Consider the following 20737-nt stretch of genomic DNA (forward strand, 5'->3'; position numbering starts at 1 on the left):
CAGCTTTATGAATAATAATAAATTATACTGTATATTAATTGTGGATTTTAAATGTTTAGATAAGTTGTATTGTTATGCATTTGCAGGATTAGGAAAAAAAAGACATTCCTGATAGGATAAGGATTGCACCTCTGGTTTTTCAAAAAACATCATCGTGATTTATTCAGTATTTTGACAAGAAAATTGTAACCATATCGCCCACCCCAGTAATAGCGCAATACAATGATGCATATGACTCTGAAAAAGAGAACAATATGCTACAGCAATGATTGCAAATCTATCTAAATGTGTCATAGATAAACTCAGCGGCTAAAAAAAAAAAAAAAAAAAAAAAAATGAAGCCGAAATGCAGTTCCTGGAGTGACCACTTGAGGCTTTAGCCAAAAATACGAAAATCGAATTTACTTCCATGTTAAAACGCCCAACTTAACAGCACTAAAAACCACGTTTACAGCCTGACATGAAACTTGTTTTGGCCTTTCTGGAACTGTGGAGTAGGTAATTTAGTTGTTTAATACATCCACTGGTATACCTGAAAGCTGTCTAGGGCTCACAGTCCTAGACACTAATTGGAGTGGACTTTTAGGCTTTGTGGTGTTAGTCTTTTACCTTTTTAATAATTTTTCTGGCAAATAATGTGACCTACTGTGAGATACAGATATTGTGGTGTGGTTTGGATGAGTAAAATTCTAGTCTTTTACTTTTAAGTCCTAATGAGGAGGTATGTGCAACTCTGCGTTGCGCCCTTGGGCACACCTGGCTTCCACAACAACAAAAAAAACTAAACAAAAACAAAACAGCATCATCAGTGACAAAATGCTAACAGTAAGTCTACAAACCAGTGCGTGACATCACGGTGATATTATTTATCAATAAAATTCATACCTGCCATGCATGCTCTAACCATTATCTGTAATATGCCCTAAAGATTTGGATGCAAAATCTGTTCGCTACTGTTGGCATTGTGCAGAGAAGGTCTGGAAAATCAGACAGTAATGAAATAAACATTTGACTTTTGAATCCCAAACCACAACTGTTTGGCTTTAGAACACAAGCTGTTGAGAGTAATTTTATTACCATTTGCCCTTTTATAAGAAAAAGCAGTAATCAGACACTTATGTTGCTTTCAAAACAGCTAAAAATGAGCTGTGCCGGGCCAGTCACTTAAGCAATAAATTGATGAGTAAAAACACTGTATTGTTGGATGAAAAATCCAAGATGACATTGATTAAAACTACGTATGACATCAGAAAACCAGTGTCATTAATCACAATCATTGTTTATAGAATCTCATACTAAGGAAGTTACAATCACCACGAAACTGAAATCAAACCAGATATTTTTAGTTATTCCCCAACTTTGAGGTCAACTGCTTATTAAGCAACACGTGTGGTTGGGTAATACGACTGATGGGTGTTTGCTTTGTAATGAAAACACGCAGAGAAATCGCACACACACTCACTGGTGGGTTTTAGGACACAAGGCTCCACACTGACCCTGTATTGTGTTACTCCTTCCATTACTGCTGACTAACTTTTGGTCTCTGGCTTGAATGACAGCCGCAGGGTGCGTGTAGCAGGGCAAAGTCCATTCGTGTCAAGTTATCCGGCACAGAGGAGCCTGATAAATCTGGGCCAGCTGAACCCAATCCCTGAAACAGAGCTTGGTGCTGCTGATTCAGGTGTTACACATTCATAAGCATGCGGCACTTTCAGGTGAGAATGACCTTGTCGACGCAAAAGGTCCCAAAGTAGAAGTCACTTATGGAAAGAAGGTTATTGAAGGCTGGATTGTTATTTATACTTGTGGTATTCAAGCAACAGTGTAGGTGTAAATTTACAAATGGATGTTCAGCACAATTGTCTTTTATCGTCACATTTATTGATGGAGCCATGAGAAGGACAAATCAGTCAGGGTGACATACCCAGGGCGTGACAATGATAATGCCTGTACAACATCACATTAAACACAGTGGCCAACTTTAGAGTGACCTGAGAGGGATGACCTGCAACACCTCTTTCTCATTGGTAAATCTCACACCAGAGGAGAAGCACCACAGGTTTAACTGCAGGATTGTGCAGATTCTGCAGCTGATTTAATTATCCTTTAAAATTGTAACAACAATGACTAAAAGCAGGAACATATACCAATGATAATGTAAACATCCAGTGCCAGCTCAGAACATAAACACATGTTCAAGCATTTTTTTTAAAGAAAAAAAGAAATTCATTCATAAAAAGTATAAATCGACTTAAACCGTTTTCACGCATGAACTGAACTGCAGCCCTGAACTTTTCTAGGAATTACCCATGGGAGTTGTGTGACAGCAAATTCAAATTAAAAGACATTAAAGTGTCTTTGCTCCACCAGCTCCACAGCACAAAGTCCATACGATTACCAATTAAGCCCGTGTATGAGTACTGCAGGTCATTGTCTCGGATAACTTCAGACAATGACTGCACCCGAGTTCATGTGTGAAAATGGCCTGAGATTATCAGTATTAGAACATCTTTATTTACATTCTGTATTTACCATTTATCTCAGAAAGACATAAAAGAATAGTAACATGTGCTGTTAATCATCAGCACATCGCCTATAAAAGCACCTTTAGTACAAAAAGATATTTTCCGAAGGACTAAGAAAGAAGAAATGTCCATAGTTTGTCTTAATTTATAACCTAATTTATGACACTACGTGGTGAGATTTTATAACTCTTGAATTGTGCTTCTCAAATATCATTTAAATTTACCAAGAAAATATTTCAAATTGTATAGCTCAAGCATTTCTTCTAACACTGAACATCTCCAACAGTCCAAATGTGTACCATCAGTGCTTTGGTTTGTTTCCTTTCTGATATTTCAAGAAAAAATAAAATAAAATAAAATACAAAACCCCAAATTGGTGGGAAAAAAGAAATCCTTGTTTGTTTGTGTTGATTAAGAGGAGCTTGTTGATGTGGTCATTAATACTTTGGTCTCCTAGATTGTGGATGACATGGCTTTATACCAGTATTTCAGAAGGATACAGTAAGTGTTGTAGTTAGCCAGAACCACAGGTGATACAACACTGTTTCTGGACCGACCTGAGAGAGCAGCGACCCAATCGCTTCAGCTTGTCACAGAAGCGAGAGGACATGGTGTCTTTCTTGCAAAGTGGACCTGCATAACAAGGAACACAACCTTAGAGCAAACACTTTAAAGCCATATAGATATCAAATTTAAGTGATTTTGACCAAAACACCTCCCTCACTCACTCAAGAAACAAAACGTAATGGAAACTGCATTCATGTTTTAACAGGTAATCTGCTTTGCTAATCTTCATCCAAATAATTTATTTTGGCATACAAACCTTTGTTTGTCTTGCATTCCTGCATATTGCACTTCCTGAGTGTTTCTGGTTTGGAAATCTTCTCACAGAGGCTGTTTGGCATTACAGCCAAATCCTTTTTGCTTACACAGTTGACAGCACGCTGTTGCTGGCCTCCACCACAACTCACAGAGCACTGCAAATTCACACCAAAAAATATATAAAATTATAGTTTAGTTTACTTCTGTTTTAAACCTAATTAATATAAATTTATATTGCACAGAAACATTTAAAGATTCATTAAATGTGTAAAGTATAGCTGACCTTTTCCCAGTCCCCAGTCTTCCACCAAGTACACTGTTTTAAACTGCACGGCTCAGTACTGTTTGGCCTGAGTGTGTTGCTACAGCGATGAGGCTCAGGGCAATACACCAGGCGCTCTCTGACACCTTCATCACAGCTGGCAGAACACTGAGAAAGACAAAAGCATTCAAAAGGGTGAATTTTCTTTTTCTAAGATTGTAATAAAGTCTCTTCTAACTGTGTCTGTAACGGTAACACAAGAGACACCATGTGGCAAAAAAAATCCTCAGTGTCAAACAGTTCAGGCCACATCTTCCAGTAGAACAGAAATAACTGTGGCTTGTGATGAAAATAGTAGAAATGGAACCAAAATCTGAAAATACATAATTAAATAAATAAAAATGGGCAGCTTTAGAAACAGCGATGATAATTTTCAAGATTAAAGAATCACGCTCACAAGGCTCCAAAACATTGTTGAATTTAAGGGGGGAAAAATCTAAAAAGCCAAGGCAGGTAAAGTCCAAACTATAGTCACAACTGGAGATGAAAAGACAAAAAAAATATTATTTTTTTAATAAACATGATTACAAATGTCTCATATATAGAGATGTGAGTGGATGCTTTTCCTACCGGTCCCCATGGTGATGCACTCCAGCTCATACAGGGCTTGTGGGGGCAAATCAAGGTGCTAAGGGGTCTGCTGGACACTGCTTGACAGTGGAAGGGTCTGAGAGGACGTTTAGTCTGGGAATCAACACATTGGACATCACGGTACCTCCTTCCCACCACCGCGCAATCATCCGGACACTTTGGAGAAAATTATAAACAATAACCGACTCATAAACAAATGGCAAGAAAAAAAAAAGTCGGGTCTGAATGAACCAACTTCATTTGGAAAAGTAATAGACAATGAGTGTAAGTACAATTAAGTATTAAGCATATTTAATAAGTAAGAAGCGCAATTATCAGATTCAGTGACTGGAGGAAATCTAACGTTACTCACCTTGCTCCAGCTGCTACTTTGCCAGGTGGCGCAGGGCTGCAGGTGACAGGTACGAGCAGGCTCAGGTCTCTTCACGTTGGCACAGTCCTCGTCGTTCTGGGAGCTGCACTTGACTGTCCTCCACACTGCTCCGATCCCGCATGTTGTTGAACACTGAGGAGGAGAAATTTCTGATTAAAAACATTTCAGACGTTACCATTAATGTCAAGCCTGTAGTTAGAGAGTAGGAGAGCATCCTGATAAAGTACCTCACTCCAGTTTCCTACAACCCAGAATACATCCACATCGACAGGCTCTATGGCCATCAAGTTGCTTTGGTCACTTCCTGAGCTGCTCTTATGATGTCCGGATCGCTGCTTTTGGCTCTTAGACCGACTACCTTTGTCCCTGGATGTAGGCTTTTTAGCACGAGTGGCAGTGGTGGTTTTGTTGGGTGTCACAGCAAGCTTCTTCATTTTATTCGTCTTTAATGTGGGCTGTGGTAATGCTGTCATAGTGGATTGTTTGCTTGCTGTTGTAGAAGGCGCTTTCCTTGCGTGATAACCAGTTTTTGATGTGACTGAGTGATACTTGTACATGGGAGTGGTCAGCGCAACCCGGTGTGTCCAGGGGGGATTAACATGTGAGGTGGTGTGGGGGTCAGATAAAAAGTGAGTGGTTTTTGCCCACGTTTCAGTACTGGTGTGTGGGGTGGAGTATGCAGATGTGGTCGGCGCCCTGGTTATGTGCACAGTGAGTGGACTCAATTGGAGAGTGGGTGTGATGAGTGAGTGTGATACTGTTGTGGTTGATTTAACAGGATTTTTCAGTGGTGAAGCTGTGGTAAAAACATCTAGATCAATAATCCTGTCCTCCTCGGTCATCGGATCAACAACATAATCATATCCTGGGGTGAAGAGCAGCACATTTGGAGTGCTACCCTCCTCTTCTTCCTCTACCTCGTCTACCTTTTTTTCATCTGCTTTCCCATCCTTTTCAGCAGATTTGGATTTAACTGGGAAAACTTTCCTTCTCTCACCCTCATTTTTCCTCATCATGCTGTTAAAGTCATGATCATCTGGATTTATTATTTCAGGAGTTGAAAGGGAGATGGTGGTAGAAATGGTAGTTGTAATTTGCTTGTTGGTTCTAGTGATAGCAGTTGTAGGTGCAGCAGTGGCCGGGGTGGTCATGGGATTCCATGAAGGAGAACCAGGATGCTTAGTGGAGTGAGGTTTAGTGATGTTTATGCGGCGGTATTTAGATGCAGGCCCAAATCGTCTACGAAGACTTGAGTTTGGGCAGTTTTGCAAGCCACACAGTGATCTGGCCCTAGGTTTAGTCAAGGGGTCACAGGTCTTTGTGGGTGCCAGTGCACAGGTGACTAGGCGGGAGCGAACACCTCCTCCACATGTGACAGGGCACTGCAAAGAAGAAACGAACACAAAGAAGACATTACCTTACAAATAAAGAAAGGTTTTACCTTATGCTATGAAAGTCTGTGATCTTTAAGATTCAAGTCAAAAGCAAATAAAATTCATAGAAAAAGGCTTACTTCTTCCCAGTTGCCAACTAGCCACTCCTGTCCACAGGGTACGTCTCTGTTGCACGGCACCACAGGCTTTGGTTTTAGGAGATGCTTGCATTCCACAGGGTGGAGCACTCTTTCTTCTCCCAACACTGTGCGGACACAGAGAACCGTTCGTTTCCTCAGTCCATCTGAGCCACAGGTGGCTGTACACTGCTGCCAACCCCCAACCCACCACCTGAGGGCAAGGAGTTAGACAGGAAAAGAAGGTGAATAAAGAGACCGCTGGCAACAAATAAATAAATGGGGAATGCAAGGCAAGTGACAATGTTGTTATCTTTCTCACACAGCGAACAGAGCTGTAGCTTACAAAATGCTTTATAGTATTCTCAATACCTGCATTTCAGTGCCAAAACCAAAGAAGTGCATTTTTTGAATTTAGTTCTTTGTTATTTAACCAAATAAGCTAAACTTTTAAAATAGCAAACTTGGCTAAATAAAATGTTGTCCACAACTGGTGATTTATAGGAACTCGTTTTTCTTTTTTTTTGATGAACTCTTTGATGCGATTAAAGCAAACAAAACTATAAATTTGAACTTCTTTTGATGCAAACACATTTTAGCCATTAAAACAAATTATTGAGATTTCAAACCGACAAAGAGAATTTTTATCTGTGATAAAAATCCTTTATTTTCACTGTTTTTAATTAGTATAATCAAGCACAGTGCAACAGGGCAGGTTAATTGCAAACCAAAGCTGTAAGGATAAGGTTTTAAATGAAAGTTAATAAAAATAAATGGAAATATTTAAGTTTCAAGCAATTCTTTTGGACATAATAGTACAGACCGCAACAAAAAAAGGCTAAAAAATATAAAATATTAAGACCTTGCAGGACAATCCATATTCTTGCACTTCCTGTGTCTATCTTCTGGACGGCTGTCTGGGTCACACAGAGACTCATCCACTACGCCCACATCCACTTCAAAACAGCGCACAGGCTGGTGTTGCTCACCTAAGAAAGGACAAAAATCCAGAAAGAATATCATGATCCTATCAAAAATCCTTAAATTATCCTACTAGGTATGAGAGAATAAAGAAAGAAAATTGTTTTACTGAAATGTGACTCAGACCTAAGCCGCAGGTGGTGCTGCAGTCTGTCCACGCTCCGTGTCTCCATCTGTAAATAGGCTCATGGATCTCATTTTCTGTCTCTTTGGTCTTCTTAATGGTGTACTCGTACTTTATACCTGGATTCTTCTCCTGAAACAGCAACTGAACAACCACATGAACTATGAGTACCTTTCCAAGGAGACCATCTCATCAATATGATATTGTACTCCTTGTCTTATGCTTTTAAGTGCCCAGAGATATTTAATTGTATGGGGTACAATAAAGTGCAGGGAACTTTATTTACTTCTCTAATAGCTTCTACACATATCAAAAATGTTTCACCTCTGTAATATGACGACCTACCTGAAGCATGACTAGCTGCTTGGTGGGTCCAGGAGCGGTGAGATTCTCCATGTTCCCACTGCGCTCGTAGAAGAACGTCGTCCCGCCGGCCTCATACTCCCCATTCCACTGGATGATATAGTTGCCGTTGAGAAAGTACTCGTCTGACCCCACGCTTCTCAGAGCCAGGAAGTTTCCTGCCTCCACCACTTCCTTTATCAGGATGTCCCGTGCCCCCTCAGGTATTACACCCACATCCACGTACCCTGGGAGATTCAGGAGGGAAGTCAGAGTCACAGCAGAGTAATGGATGGCCCACCATGGCTGCTGCCACACTCACATCCAGACTACCAGACAGTTTCTCTCTGATCTTTAATAGAGGGTGGGATACGTCTGTGGGGGTGGTTGGCATGTGTGTGTGTGTGTGTGTGTGCATATGTCTGTGACTGTACGTGTGTGCATTCAGCGTGGGGGGCACTGCCCTGTCTCTGTTTTTTATTGTGTAGATGGGGGGGCGGGATGGGGGAGGACGAAAACAGCAGTGAGTGGGTCTCTGGAGTTTAATGATGTTTGTGGGAAGGTGTGTGTTTGTGAAAGGAGGGGGAGGTTTGGCCTTGGTCTAAGTCTTTTGAAGTCTCACACATCTGGGCTGGTTATCTGGAAAGGATGCATTGCAGGGCAAACACATACAGAAAGAGAGCGAGAGGAGAGAAAGGAGAGAATTCTTATTGTTTTAAAGCCTCTTTTCTATGAATCTGTCTTGGCGGCATGTTGATTTGGCAGGTGAGTTATACTTTTCCGAGGGCAGTAAAAGCAGCACAAGATGCAAATCTTTAGGCAAATGCAAACACGGGCCTGTAGCTACACATGCATGCACGCACACACCATAACATAACAGCAGCCAAGTACAGCAGGACAAACAGCTGCACCATGTGGACAAGATGGCTGCCATGACAACAAAGAAACAACACAATGGTGTAATGGTAATGAACTGTCCTCGAATGACTTTGTGCCTGTAGACATGTTTGAATTCTCTGTGTTTTCACACTCTTCTAGTTGGTACATCAAAGCTTTCCTCATTAATAGGTTGTCTGTTTTGCGTTACAACACAATTTTGTAATGGCATGATGTCTTATGTTGAGATAATTTAATTTGTTTCCAGCTGTTGAAAATACTCCTTGTGTTGCACTCACCAAAGCCTCCTTCTTCATCAAATGACTTATAAACTGTCTCACAGCTTGTGCCGTCGCCCAAACAGACTCCACAACGATCCTCCACTGCGTTTGAGTCGATGCCATAGTCGCAGCCGACCTCCTAGAAACCAAAGACACACAACACATTAAAATAAAACAAAAACATAACAATTCAAGTTTTTTTCCATAAAGTATCCCTTTTTAACATTTTAGTAACTCTGCAGTGTATCAGCCTGCTTCACTACAGCCCTCCCCAGTCTCTATTTGTCTCTTACCCAGCCACACTACCTTGCACACGCCGTTTATGCAGATGTTTCTGGACTTGTTGTTCATGAAGCACGGTGTTCCGTCTGTCACGGTGTCAAACATCCTCTCAGAAAAGTACTGGCTGACTGGTCGACAGTGAAGCTCGCAGGGATTTACTGAGAATAACGGTGAGATGAAACAAATTGATAATGTTGTCAAATTGCTAAAATGTCTATTTGAGCCAGTTATGAGTCATGCTTCTCACTTAAGACGTGAGCGTATTTTGTTATATATTTTTAAAGAGCTAAAAAGGGAAAATAATTCTGTTCTGTTATTTTCAAGATATAGTGATTGACAATAATAAAAGCGATATGAACGCAAAAGAAGAAAAGAAAAACAAAAATACATCAGACAGGAAGTGAGTTACAGTTTTGTGCCCCTGCTGAGCTGTAATGTAGTCGGCAGCTGCATCAGTGTGGACTTTTAAATACAAATGCTGCCCCCTTTTGTTTGACACATACAATTACATCTACTAATCTTCCACTTTATATCCGTGGGTCTCAATTTTGTTGTGTGGTCCCACAAAAAAAGAAGTTTAATTTTAGTAAAAATATACAGTACTGTACTGTGAGACTGACAGTGTTCTATTGTGTGATCTGCTATTCAGGTTTGCTTTTAATGCACTGACAGTGTTTGTGATCACTGGCATGTTGAAAAATAAAGCTTCTTGCATATTTAAGGCTGTGAGTACTTACATGGGTTTGCCACAGGGATCCACTGGTAGAGCTCATTGTGGTAAGGCACAGTGTCAAACTCACTGCACAGCATCTCTCGAAAAGTTGGTATATTATTTGTACAGGGCTTTGTGTTACAGGTCCGGTAACGCTTTCTTTCACCGGTACAGTACTTGCCCCCAAATTCTGGCCTGTGGAAAAGAGCACCACACTTGAACGAACCAGTTAAAAAAAATCAACATGATGTCAGTATTTTGGGGGCAGATGACATTAAACCTGTGAACTGCAAAACAAAAAACAAAAAAACAATTCTATAGCCATACAGTGTGAAAACTATTTCAAATGGGTGTTAGACTCATTTCTTACTTGGGGTTGTTACATTCCCTCTCTGATGACTGAACTCCAATACCACAGGTCCTGGAGCAGTAAGACCAGGTACTCCACTGTCCCCAGCCTCCATTCACTGTCTCTGGGAGTTTACCCACAATCACACACTCTCCGGAGATACACCACTGGATTAGAATACAGAATAGTGATATAAGTTAAATACCACTTCAGCTGGAATAAGACAATGCTGATGTCTCTGTGACAGTACCACCTTCTTGATGCTGCTGGTACCCGTCTGTTTACACAAGGAAACAAAACCTAGACTATCACAATTCACCTTTTCTGGTCCACAGCGAGTACCATCTATAGGTGAGTCCAGTTTAGAGCGGCAGGAACCATTTACTGAACACCAAAGAATCTGGCAAACATTCTGAAAGAAACATAACCCCAAAACAATAAGAAAGCGAAGAAAGTGTTTTCTACAAGATTTACTTTTCTGTGCTTGTGCAATACTCACATCAACCTCAGTGCAGAAGGTAGCATTTGGTCCATACTGGAGCTGGCACTGGTGATGTGTGGTGTAGCGTACACCGAGGCGTGCCAGGGGCGTGGTTAAGTCTCTCTTTGAAGGACGGTCATCCAGACAGAAACCCCAACCACGACTAAGGCAGATAAACAAAGATATGATATTTGTTTATCACAGGGTATGGTGGTTGGGAGTCAAAGGAGAAAATCTGAATGCTCAAACTCAAGCAAAGAGACCTAGACATTAACACTTAAATAGACTAGAACCTGGGAAAACTACTTAAAAAGGCAAAAATTATAACAGCAAAAATAATCCAGTTCACATATATGAGCTCTGACCTCGACTTTGTGGTAACTGGCTAAATCACAAGAACAGTTGCTCTAAGGCGCTTTATATTGTAAAGTAAAGACCCCACAATAATACAAAGAAAACCTAAAAAATTAGACGAACCCCCATGAGCAAATACTTGGGAATTGTGGGAAGGAAAAATTCCATTTTAACAGAAAGAAACTTCTGTCAGACCCTGGCTTGGGGAGGAGCAGCCATTTGGCATGACTGGCTTGGCGTGAGGGGGTGAGATTGGACACAAGAAGCATTGTGCAAGAGAGGCAGAGATTAATAACTAATAATAACTAATGATTAAGGGAGTGAATGAGGGAGGCCTAGGCCTAGCAGCCTAGGCCTGTTGCAGTACACCTAAGAGAGGGTTCAGGGACAAAAAACAATATTTTAAGCTTAATTTTAAAAGAAAGAAGGGAATCTATCTCCTGAATCCAAATTGGGAGCTGGTTCGATGGAAAGGGGGCCTGAAAGCTAAAGGCTCTGCCTCCTACATCACTCTTAAATATCCTAGGAACCAAAAGTAAGCCAGCAGTCTCGGTGCCAATTTCTCTATTAGGGTGATATCATACTATGAGGTCTTTAAGATAAGATGGGACTTGATTATTCAGGACCTTGTTTATGAGAAGAAGGATTTTAGATTTAAAAAAGGACTTTTAAAGTGTTGTGAACAAATATATTTTTAATCGATTGATCATATATGTTTGCACTTCTGTAGATGTGAAATTTCTTACCAGTTTATCTTCATGTAAGGATGTAGATGTCTGGCCCAGATAAACTGGAAATTTAATGATTTTTACTGCGCTTACTCCCTAACACTAAGTCCCTGTAGTGACTGATCGCACTGATCTCGTGTAGACTATATTGAAGCAGCACCATCATGTAAGTTTTTCCAGGATTACATATGTGTTTAAGTCGTGTTGTATAAATAGAACAATTCCCAACAATGCTATGTCCTGATCATCCTAAGCTGTCCAGAGTTAACGTGTGAAACCAGCTTTGCAGATACTTGTGCAGGGGTTGCCACCCTCTGAATGTTGCTTTAGGCTCTTCTTACTTTTCTGTCATTTACATAATTTCCTGCTTCAGTTCTTTGCTTCACTTTAAACTTGCCATTGCAGCCATGGTTTACTGCATGTTTGTTTTAATAGCCTGTGTTTTTTCCCCCCCAACACACACCACACCCAATGTGTGTTTTGGATCAATTTCACAACCTCAACACAAATCCGCACTAGCATATCTGCTAAATCTCCGTGCAGCTGTCAAGAAAAGAAAAAAGAGAGAGAGAGAGAGAGAGAGAGAGAAAAGGTACATGGAAATTCCCATAGATTACACACATCTCATGCATTTTTAACAAAGACAAATAGATGTAAAACTAACCCACTTTAGACAAAAGCACAGATTCAGGCTTACTCAAGGAAACGTGTGATGTATTCTTTGGAGCAGGAAGACCAAGTGAGAGGCGAGCTGTCATACATCAGCTGTCTGGACATGATAAACGGATGTCTCCCCTCCAACTCGCAGTCGTTCCCTTGGCCATCATGATGAATTCCAAAGCTGTGTTCAGACACAAGCCGCATTAATATTCATGATAACGTGATTACACAGAAGTATTTTACAAGGATAGTGGTCTGTATGGCTCACACTGCCATAATGGAGCAATCACAATGAGTGAATGTGCTGAGTCCTGTAACACATTTGTTTCCACATTTGAAATAGGTCAACAGATATTTGACTTACTTTTGTTTGTGTACATATAACTCTTACTCTAGAGTTTCATGACAGTACAAAGTGGAAAAGCACTTTAAATTACTGCACAAACAAGATAACGAGAAGACAAATACACATAACTTCTACATTATATGGTGTGGTTTGACATCAGTCGAGCTGTTGACATTAACGGTGCTTAACCAAAGTTGAACATGACAAAAGACCAGAAATTAACCACAAATGGAACGTGGAACAGCTCTCATTTTATAGTTAAAGCCTCCTCTGATGGAACAAATGATTCTTTGGACTCAACTAAACTTGAGTTAAACTTTAAAGCTAAAAAGAAACCCAACACCTCTGTCCTTTCACTTTTAGTGCTATTACATGATCTACACCCACAATACAACAGGACTCTCAGGTATCCTTTCCTTTTCTTTCAGGTTATTAGAAACTTAGTCATTATTTGCACACCAGCAGTCCACTAATAGGCTGGTGAGCTAATGGTAGGGGATTTTATGACACTACATTGAAGACAGTAACCGAACACAGGAACTACAGACTCTTTCTTTGTTACAATATTCTAGTATTTCACAGTCATTACAAATCCAGACTCTCTCACACACACATATTGACCTGTGGCCCATTTCATGAGCTACTGTAAAGGCAACAGGTAGACCCGAATCCTCATTGATGTTGCAGCTGCGGTGGGGTTGACACATCCCAGACAGATGAGACAGACCCAGAGTCTCGCACGGCTGGTTCATTCCAGCACAGATGTCTTTCCTATAGGGGGAGACGCATACAAGTCATCTGTATGTCATCTGTATAAACATTTCATTTAAGCTTTTGAGGTTGCCGATGTATGCTGGGTTATCTGCCACCTGCCTGGTAATCAGCACAGCCACATCATGATGAGCCGGGTGTGTGTCACTCTGGGGGTTTAGGTTTTTCTGCCAAGCACAGAAACTAGCCAAGGTGGTGTCTGCATGGTGAACAATTTTCAACCCTTTCTGCAACAAGCGCAAACAAATAATTTCACATACTTGTTGTTCTTTTTTTTTTAAACTGTAGCTACAGAACAGTTAGCAAATAACTTGATAACATTTTTCTTCAATACTTGCAGATCCCAGTGTGTACTATAAGGTGTAAAGAGGTGTAACCTAGAGCTTCAGATGTTGTCAGGAGGAGGGGCGAGACATCAGAACTGATTAATTTTCAATCACATTTTCCAAATAATGTGGTTATTAAATGGACTTGTTCTTATACTGCACTCTTCTTCACAAACAGTTAAATTGCTTTATACAACATTCCTTCGACCTAAGTGCTTTCTGTTTAACAGTCACACGATGATGCGCACATCAGAGATCAACTGGGGTTCAGTATCTTTCCCAAAGACCTTTTGGTGTGCAGACTCAAGCAGCCTGGGATCAAACCACCAACCTTTCGATTAGTAGATGACCTGCTCTAACATCTAAGCTTCATCCACTCTAAACTTACAGCACCTAGTATTCCACTCAAGTACTAAGAAGGCATGGTCCTGCTGGTGTGTTGGGGTGTGGTAAGGCCGTAAGCCAAGGCATACACATTATATACAAGACATCAGAGCTCGTTATTACACATTAGAAAACTATGCAAATTTGTAGAAGTTTGTCCACCTTATCTCAGACTAACCTGGAAAGTGAGCTCAGTTTTCACAAATCCATTTCTGCTTTTCTTGTTCCACATTTAGTGTAAGAATTGCCAAAGCAAATGTTATAAAAGCACATTGAGGTTTCTTAAAGACTTCATTCAGATGAAGAGTACCTCCTCTCCATGTAGCAAAATGAGGCGCACCAAGATGATGTGGATGGCATTCCCAATACTAGCATCATGAAAGATTCCGGCCACCTGTCAACAGCGAGAGAATTCATTGTAAAAGGCTTTAAAAGACCTTTACATCAACTAAAAAAGTTCATTCAAACCCTTCACCATATTCATGATAGTGAAGATGTAGGACTCCACATTATCACTGCCATGGTATTGGATAAGTTTGGAGTCAGCCACCACCATGGTCTCCACCCAACGCTCTCTACTGACTGAGCGCTGTGAACGCGATTGACCCTGGTCCTCCCCTCTCCGATGCTCCCTCTCCCATTCCTCCCTCTCCATCTCCACCTGGATGGAGTCAGTTGGAGCATCTAAAGCGTGAATAATTGAAGACATTATTTGCAGTACACTTGTGGCTTATCTTTCTTGACACAAGCACAGCCAGAGGAAAAAAAAATCCTTGAACACCAGCAGAAGAGTACTCACAAACACGCCATACACTAATTCAGGACTCACATACACACCTCGAACTCCACAGGGATTGGGCGTCTTTTTGGACTCAAGACTTCGTTTTTTTCTTTGACTTTGTGTAGAAACTCTTGGATAGATAATGTGGGGCTCTCGACTCCCAGCAGGATCATCAGAAGATTTCTGGACAGGCTCTATAAAATAGTGTCCCTCTGCCAAGGCGAAGAAGCCTCTCTGTGGAAAATAATACATTGATGGAATAAATGTGTACAGTAAAAACACACAACAAGTGTGGGTATAGCAAGCTTAGGTTTTAGGGCAAATCTACACTCTCAATCATCATCATTGTATTGTACTCAGTCACAGATTTTATCCCCAAATCATGCCAAAGACTTAATGTGGATTAAAGTCTAACGTCAGGCATTCTCAGACTGTGAGTGAAACAAAAAGCCTATCAAGCATACTATTGTGTTGAACCACTTAAAAGCCTGACAACAAATCACCAAAAAGTATAGTGCTTCTACAATTTCCACACCACAAAGCTGAGGCATAGGCGTCCCCTTAAACCTGCTAAAAAACGTCGCTCCAGAGTAATTTCCATGTGAGTGGAAGCTATCATTAGTGAACAGATCTGAATATCAGCCTTTCCCTCAGGCACATTCTCTATGCTGCTGCAGTAATACAACAACTTCTTGCTAAGTATGCCAATACGTGTTCTTACTGGTGCGGCTTCTTCACTTGCCGCTCAGTGAGGTCTACTGGTGAACACACACATAAATGCAAATGAAAAAATACAGGACATGCATGCAATCAGGCATAAAATGCAATTCTGTTCACTTTTCTGCTTATAAACATATTCATGAGGAATGTTGTTTAAGTTAAAGTGACTCTGTGAGTGTTTGTATGGGCTTTTATTTTTTTAATCAAGATAAGTCCAAACATGCCCAGACTGATCCAGGATGAACCTGTCCCTCCTTCATTAAACCAACCGGCAAAACACAGACTGACAGACATACGACCAACAGTCTTTCAACAGTCGAATGGAAAGAAGAGAGTCTGTGTCAGTGCAGCTGAGCAAAGAGAGAGGCTCTCTGAACAAAAAAATAAATAAAGTTTTAAAAACATGAACATGATTCTTGGATTTTTTCAGATAGTTTCAGCAGCCAAGGGCAGATGTGAAAAATTAGGCCATGCAGTATTTATGGTTTGGCTGATTGTGGTTCTGGGGATCTACCCCACTGTTTACTGTAGTAGTAGTTTCAGCTTTCTGGGTCATCCTGACAAGTTTCACATCTGTTTCTTAGAAAAAGAAAAAAGTCACTGACTGAATATCTCATTGCTTGATTCAGGGAGTTCAGTCTTTGAAAAGATTACTTTACCCTATATGCTGTAATGAATTTATGAAACAAGCTGCTCGGGACTGTTTTTTTCAGTCATTCCAAAAGCTACAGTCTTGCAAGTACTAAACAAACTTTACCTATATATATATATCAAATGAAAAACAATTTTGATAAAGGTCAAAGAGGACTTATTCAGAGTGTGGCCTTCAGCCAGAGCTCCCAGAGCTGCAGTGGCCTCATCTGCAAGGCATGCACGATGATATCTACAGTCAGCTGGGAAGACTTCCCGAAGGCCCTGTGCAGAGAACACTCAGCTGATTTCACTGTTTCTCTGTATCTCATGCAAACACTATGTGAGTGGAATAATATATCATCACATCTTTGCTTTTGGAGTTGTATCGTGTTCCTGCAAGAAAAACATAGACTGTATGAAAATAAATCAAGCATGTGATGGGCAGTTCTGTTAGTAATGTTTTCTATCATAGTCTCCTGTACGTATTCCTGTGGGAAAACACAAGTCAGTCCCAGCAGAAACAGACAGGTGGTGGAGTACAGATCAGCCAAGCAGGAATGCTACAGGGAGGCCCTTCCAAACACTGAGACCATTTCTCTGCCTGATGTGCATACCAAATGCTGTTCTACTGTGGAACACAGTCTGCAGTTGCTTATACATATACATATGGTTATGATGTTACTTGTGACCAGGTACAGATCTTCTGTGATGCCTCTGCTAAACAAACAAAGGAAACTTGCAAGGATACTAACAAGGACTTTGCTTCCCATTTTAACAAAGTGAAGAATGTTGAAGAATGAAATTATGAATTTCTGTGACAACAGCATTAAACTGGATATCAGTCTTCACTTTGACCAGCTCTTTCCCCTTTAGCCCCCCTTGACCAATAATCCCCTTTCTCTGAGGAAGCATGTTGTTTGGGTGTGAGGTGGCAAAGCCAGGGGAGGTTACCATAACACAGGTCTGTGCTCTAAATACATCAGCCATATGGAACTGCTTTTCTTCTGTTCCCTGCTTCTGTGGGTTTCTGAGTGCTGGCCAACTAGGTCTGAAATAAAGTCTCTGTTATATAGCCTGTTGACTCTGCAGTGATTAGAGCGACACGAGGAAAGGTGGGGTCAAACGGTGCTTGTTACTGCAATATGATTAATCACAACAATTTACTGGCAAACAAAGGTGCATTTATTCTTAGCTTTTTATCAGTAGTTGCATGTTTCCCTACACTTACTTCTCTTCTCTCTTTAATTCATAAGATGATTCTATGTGCGAGCTCATTTCTTCCCGAGAGGTCAAAAAGATTATTGCCATTTTTTCATGTGCATGGTGGAACAAACATGCATTTAAGTGGGGAAAATACCAGTATAATAGGTCTGAACCTGTAAATTCTTGTTTCGCGTTGGGCCTCAGGGATTAGAAAAGTCTCCACTGAGAAAGCTTTAGGTTTACCTAAATTAATGGTTTTACCATAAAAAACATAAAAGGAACAGTGAAAGCATTTTCCACCCTTTTGCTATCCACTTCATGGTTCCATGTTTGCAGTAAATAGAAAAGGTGAAGGGTTACCTGCATGCTGTAAAGACACAGTGTAATGCAAAAGTGTATTTGTTTGAGCAACTGTACCCTTGTTTTTGCAACCAGAAGCAGGATGTTAAAATTGCAGTTGGAGGTATTAATGTAATAGCAGCTTCACTGTTGCCTTATAACAACGAAGAATCATGACACTGCTCTATTGTCTGCTGCGTAATGGGTGGAGTTTGTCACGTTTGATCAATATTTTAATTGTAACTCATTTATTATGACTATAAAAAGTGAAAACTGCCTTTGTTTCCAACTTTTAAAATTCTGACAATATAAATAACTTAATTTTCTTTTTTGGGGTTGTTGGTCGACCAAATGAAGATGGAAGACAGTTAAAGATTTTATATTGTTTTCTTCAGTCAGCTCTGAATTTAAAGACAACAACAATGCTAACTGTTACAGAGAAGATTTATAGAGAAATTATCTTTACTAAAACAAAACACGAAGGAGCTGAACAATTTAACTGAACCAACTCTGTGTTATTATTAATTATATAAAGCATTTTTCTCCATCCCTTTTGCTTCCTATTCATGCAACATTAACAAATAATTATTTTGAATTCCTATTTGTAAGTAGTCCATTTCAACTTGTGTCGTGAGGGTGAATAATCTCTGCAGCAGCTGGTAGGGCTTCACTCCCACATCTGTCTGGCTGAGTCTAGCTGTTTAGTGGTCTCTGTTTGGGTTTAGCAGCTATAAACCTTCTTTCACAGAACAGAAAGTCTGTGTAATAAATCAGAGCAGTTTCCCTCATAGGTTGGAGTGAAGGGACTAACTGGGGAATTCTGTGTTGCAGGAAAATCCCCAGAACGCCATTAGGCTGCAGATATGTGGATTTTTGAGTGACGCAACACATTTTTCCTTCTAGGATTATATGAGCGGCTGTGAAATGGGTCAGATATAAATTATGTTGCTAGGTTGGCTGTCATTCTGGTCTCGTCCTGAGTCACATGTTACAAATGAACTGTGTAAACATGCAGGGAAACCCACACACACATAGCACAGAGGCAGGAGGCAAGACCCTGCAGGAGTGGAATTCCTGCTGTGACACAATCAAACATGAACACTGAAACATTCTTTGTGACTAAAAGTGACACATCCTATCATTTCAAAGGCAGGAAGTTCATCCTCTTCTACATACTCGTACTTTTTAGCCTTTTCAAAATGTTGTAATATTGTGTAAACAAAAACCCCAGAGTGCATTTTGAAATAAGATTGTGTGCTGAATGGATGGATTACAACTTAAAAATTCTCGGAAATCAGTGAACCACAAATTGTTCACGTCGTATTTAAAAAAATATTTCTTCATATATTGGATCACTCTGATTTTTTTTCCAGGTGTCCTCTCTGTTTTGTAGTTAAACTGCTTATTTGAACAGAAACACTATAGCCCAAGTTAAAAAAAAATCTGTCCATCTGTCAAACTTTACTGCTTCACTCACGCACAAGAATGTGCCAAGATCTATTACTGAAACTTTCTTGCATCCTGTTGCGTTTGCAAAGTGTCTCTAAAGGAACAGATAATCCATGATTGCAAATTTATGAATGAGTGAGGGTGAAAGAAGACGAAAAACATCTGAACCACAAGAAAGACGGAAAGGGTCTCATGTCAGTCTGAGAAGCAGCAGTCGTCAGAAGGTCTGCAGCACAGTCCTTCAGCAAACAGTGTCGGGAAGTCTCTGAAGAGCAAACTAACAGACGGGCACTGTCAGATGGAGGAGTTGCCTAAACCGCATACCAGTTTACCCATAGTGATAGCTGCTATCTGGTGTAATTTAAAAAAAATCATGATAAAAGCATGTTGATTTAAACACAAGCATCCACCAGCTCAATTTGATGAATGAGAGTGAGAATAAAATTACCTTTACAGCTATAAAACACTGTGACACCTTACCAGCCCACTGCAGGTGCTGATGGCAGCAGTTCCTCGCACATCAGACGCTTCCACGGTGCCAAGAAGGTGGCAAGAATTTCCATCAGAAAGACGATGCTCAGTCCTGTTGGCACTGCCATTCCTGCTCTCCAGGATGTAGTCATTTGAAACCAGGTGATTGTTTGCAGTCAAATTGAACATTAAGGTTTTTCCCTTGAAGATGACCTTGTAGTAAACCTGTTTCTCTTGAGGATGGGACTGTAAGTCTCGCCTGATTCTCCCACCATTAAAGTGGTGAGACAAAGAGTGGGAGATGAATCCTCCATCTGCGCCGGTTTTCACTGGGTGGACAATGGACAGTTCTGACTCTGACAACTGACCTACAAAACAGAGTTTAAACACAGGTAATACAGACCTTTTACCTTTAGTGCATACTGACTGTGATATGCACTTAACGATACAAATTCTTCTAGTCATGCACTTAGTCGGGCCATGCACAGAATTGCACCACAGCACACTGACCTTGTTCTGCAAAGAAGGAGAGGAGACTGCCAGAGACTGAGAGCCCTTCGTGGCCAGCTGCCAAACTCAAAACAAAGTGCAGCAGAAAAAGAACCGTGCAGTCCTGCGAACATGGCATATTTCATGTAACCAAACTCAAACCCCACGTCTTTGGGGTTCCCGTGGCGTTAGAGGGGACCACTGCGACCCTTCGCTGCACTGTGTCATGACACGAGCAAGCTCAGAGGGGAAACATGCGCCGAGGAAAGCTGGGAGCCAGATCATGGTTTAAAGAGGGAGAAAGCAATGTCTCTGTGGAGGAAGGAGGGGAGGAGTGTTCTTTGGATCAGTGTCTTTTTTCCTTGCAGGAGTGAGGGGGAGCAGAGGGAGCAGAACAAGAAGCTACCGCAGAAGAACAAGCTTCAGAGAGTAGCCCGGTTCGCCCTGTGTCGAGACTTGTCTCCTGCGCCGCAGATGGCGCATCATTAATGCGACTCGACGCGCAAATAAAA

General features: G+C 40.8%; 1 protein-coding gene across 1 annotated transcript; it reads right to left on the reverse strand.

Annotated features, from left to right (window-relative positions):
• Positions 1-1859: 1859 nt before the first annotated feature.
• On the reverse strand, positions 1860-20737 carry LOC113033193 (A disintegrin and metalloproteinase with thrombospondin motifs 12-like). The gene is made up of 24 exons (XM_026186669.1): positions 20247-20737; positions 19746-20104; positions 14978-15155; positions 14616-14824; positions 14451-14534; positions 13533-13657; positions 13281-13430; positions 12351-12494; positions 10590-10734; positions 10410-10502; positions 10112-10257; positions 9767-9936; positions 9054-9187; positions 8766-8886; positions 7594-7838; positions 7251-7392; positions 7006-7132; positions 6147-6357; positions 4861-6015; positions 4613-4765; positions 4240-4416; positions 3631-3777; positions 3349-3502; positions 1860-3158 (listed from the first exon to the last, which is right to left on the reverse strand). Exons 1-24 carry the CDS (start codon positions 20362-20364, stop codon positions 3040-3042), a joined length of 4806 nt encoding a protein of 1601 aa, XP_026042454.1. The 5' UTR covers positions 20365-20737; the 3' UTR covers positions 1860-3039.

Source organism: Astatotilapia calliptera, chromosome 12 (genome assembly GCF_900246225.1).
Source record: "Astatotilapia calliptera chromosome 12, fAstCal1.2, whole genome shotgun sequence".
In the NCBI taxonomy this organism is placed as follows: domain Eukaryota; kingdom Metazoa; phylum Chordata; class Actinopteri; order Cichliformes; family Cichlidae; genus Astatotilapia; species Astatotilapia calliptera.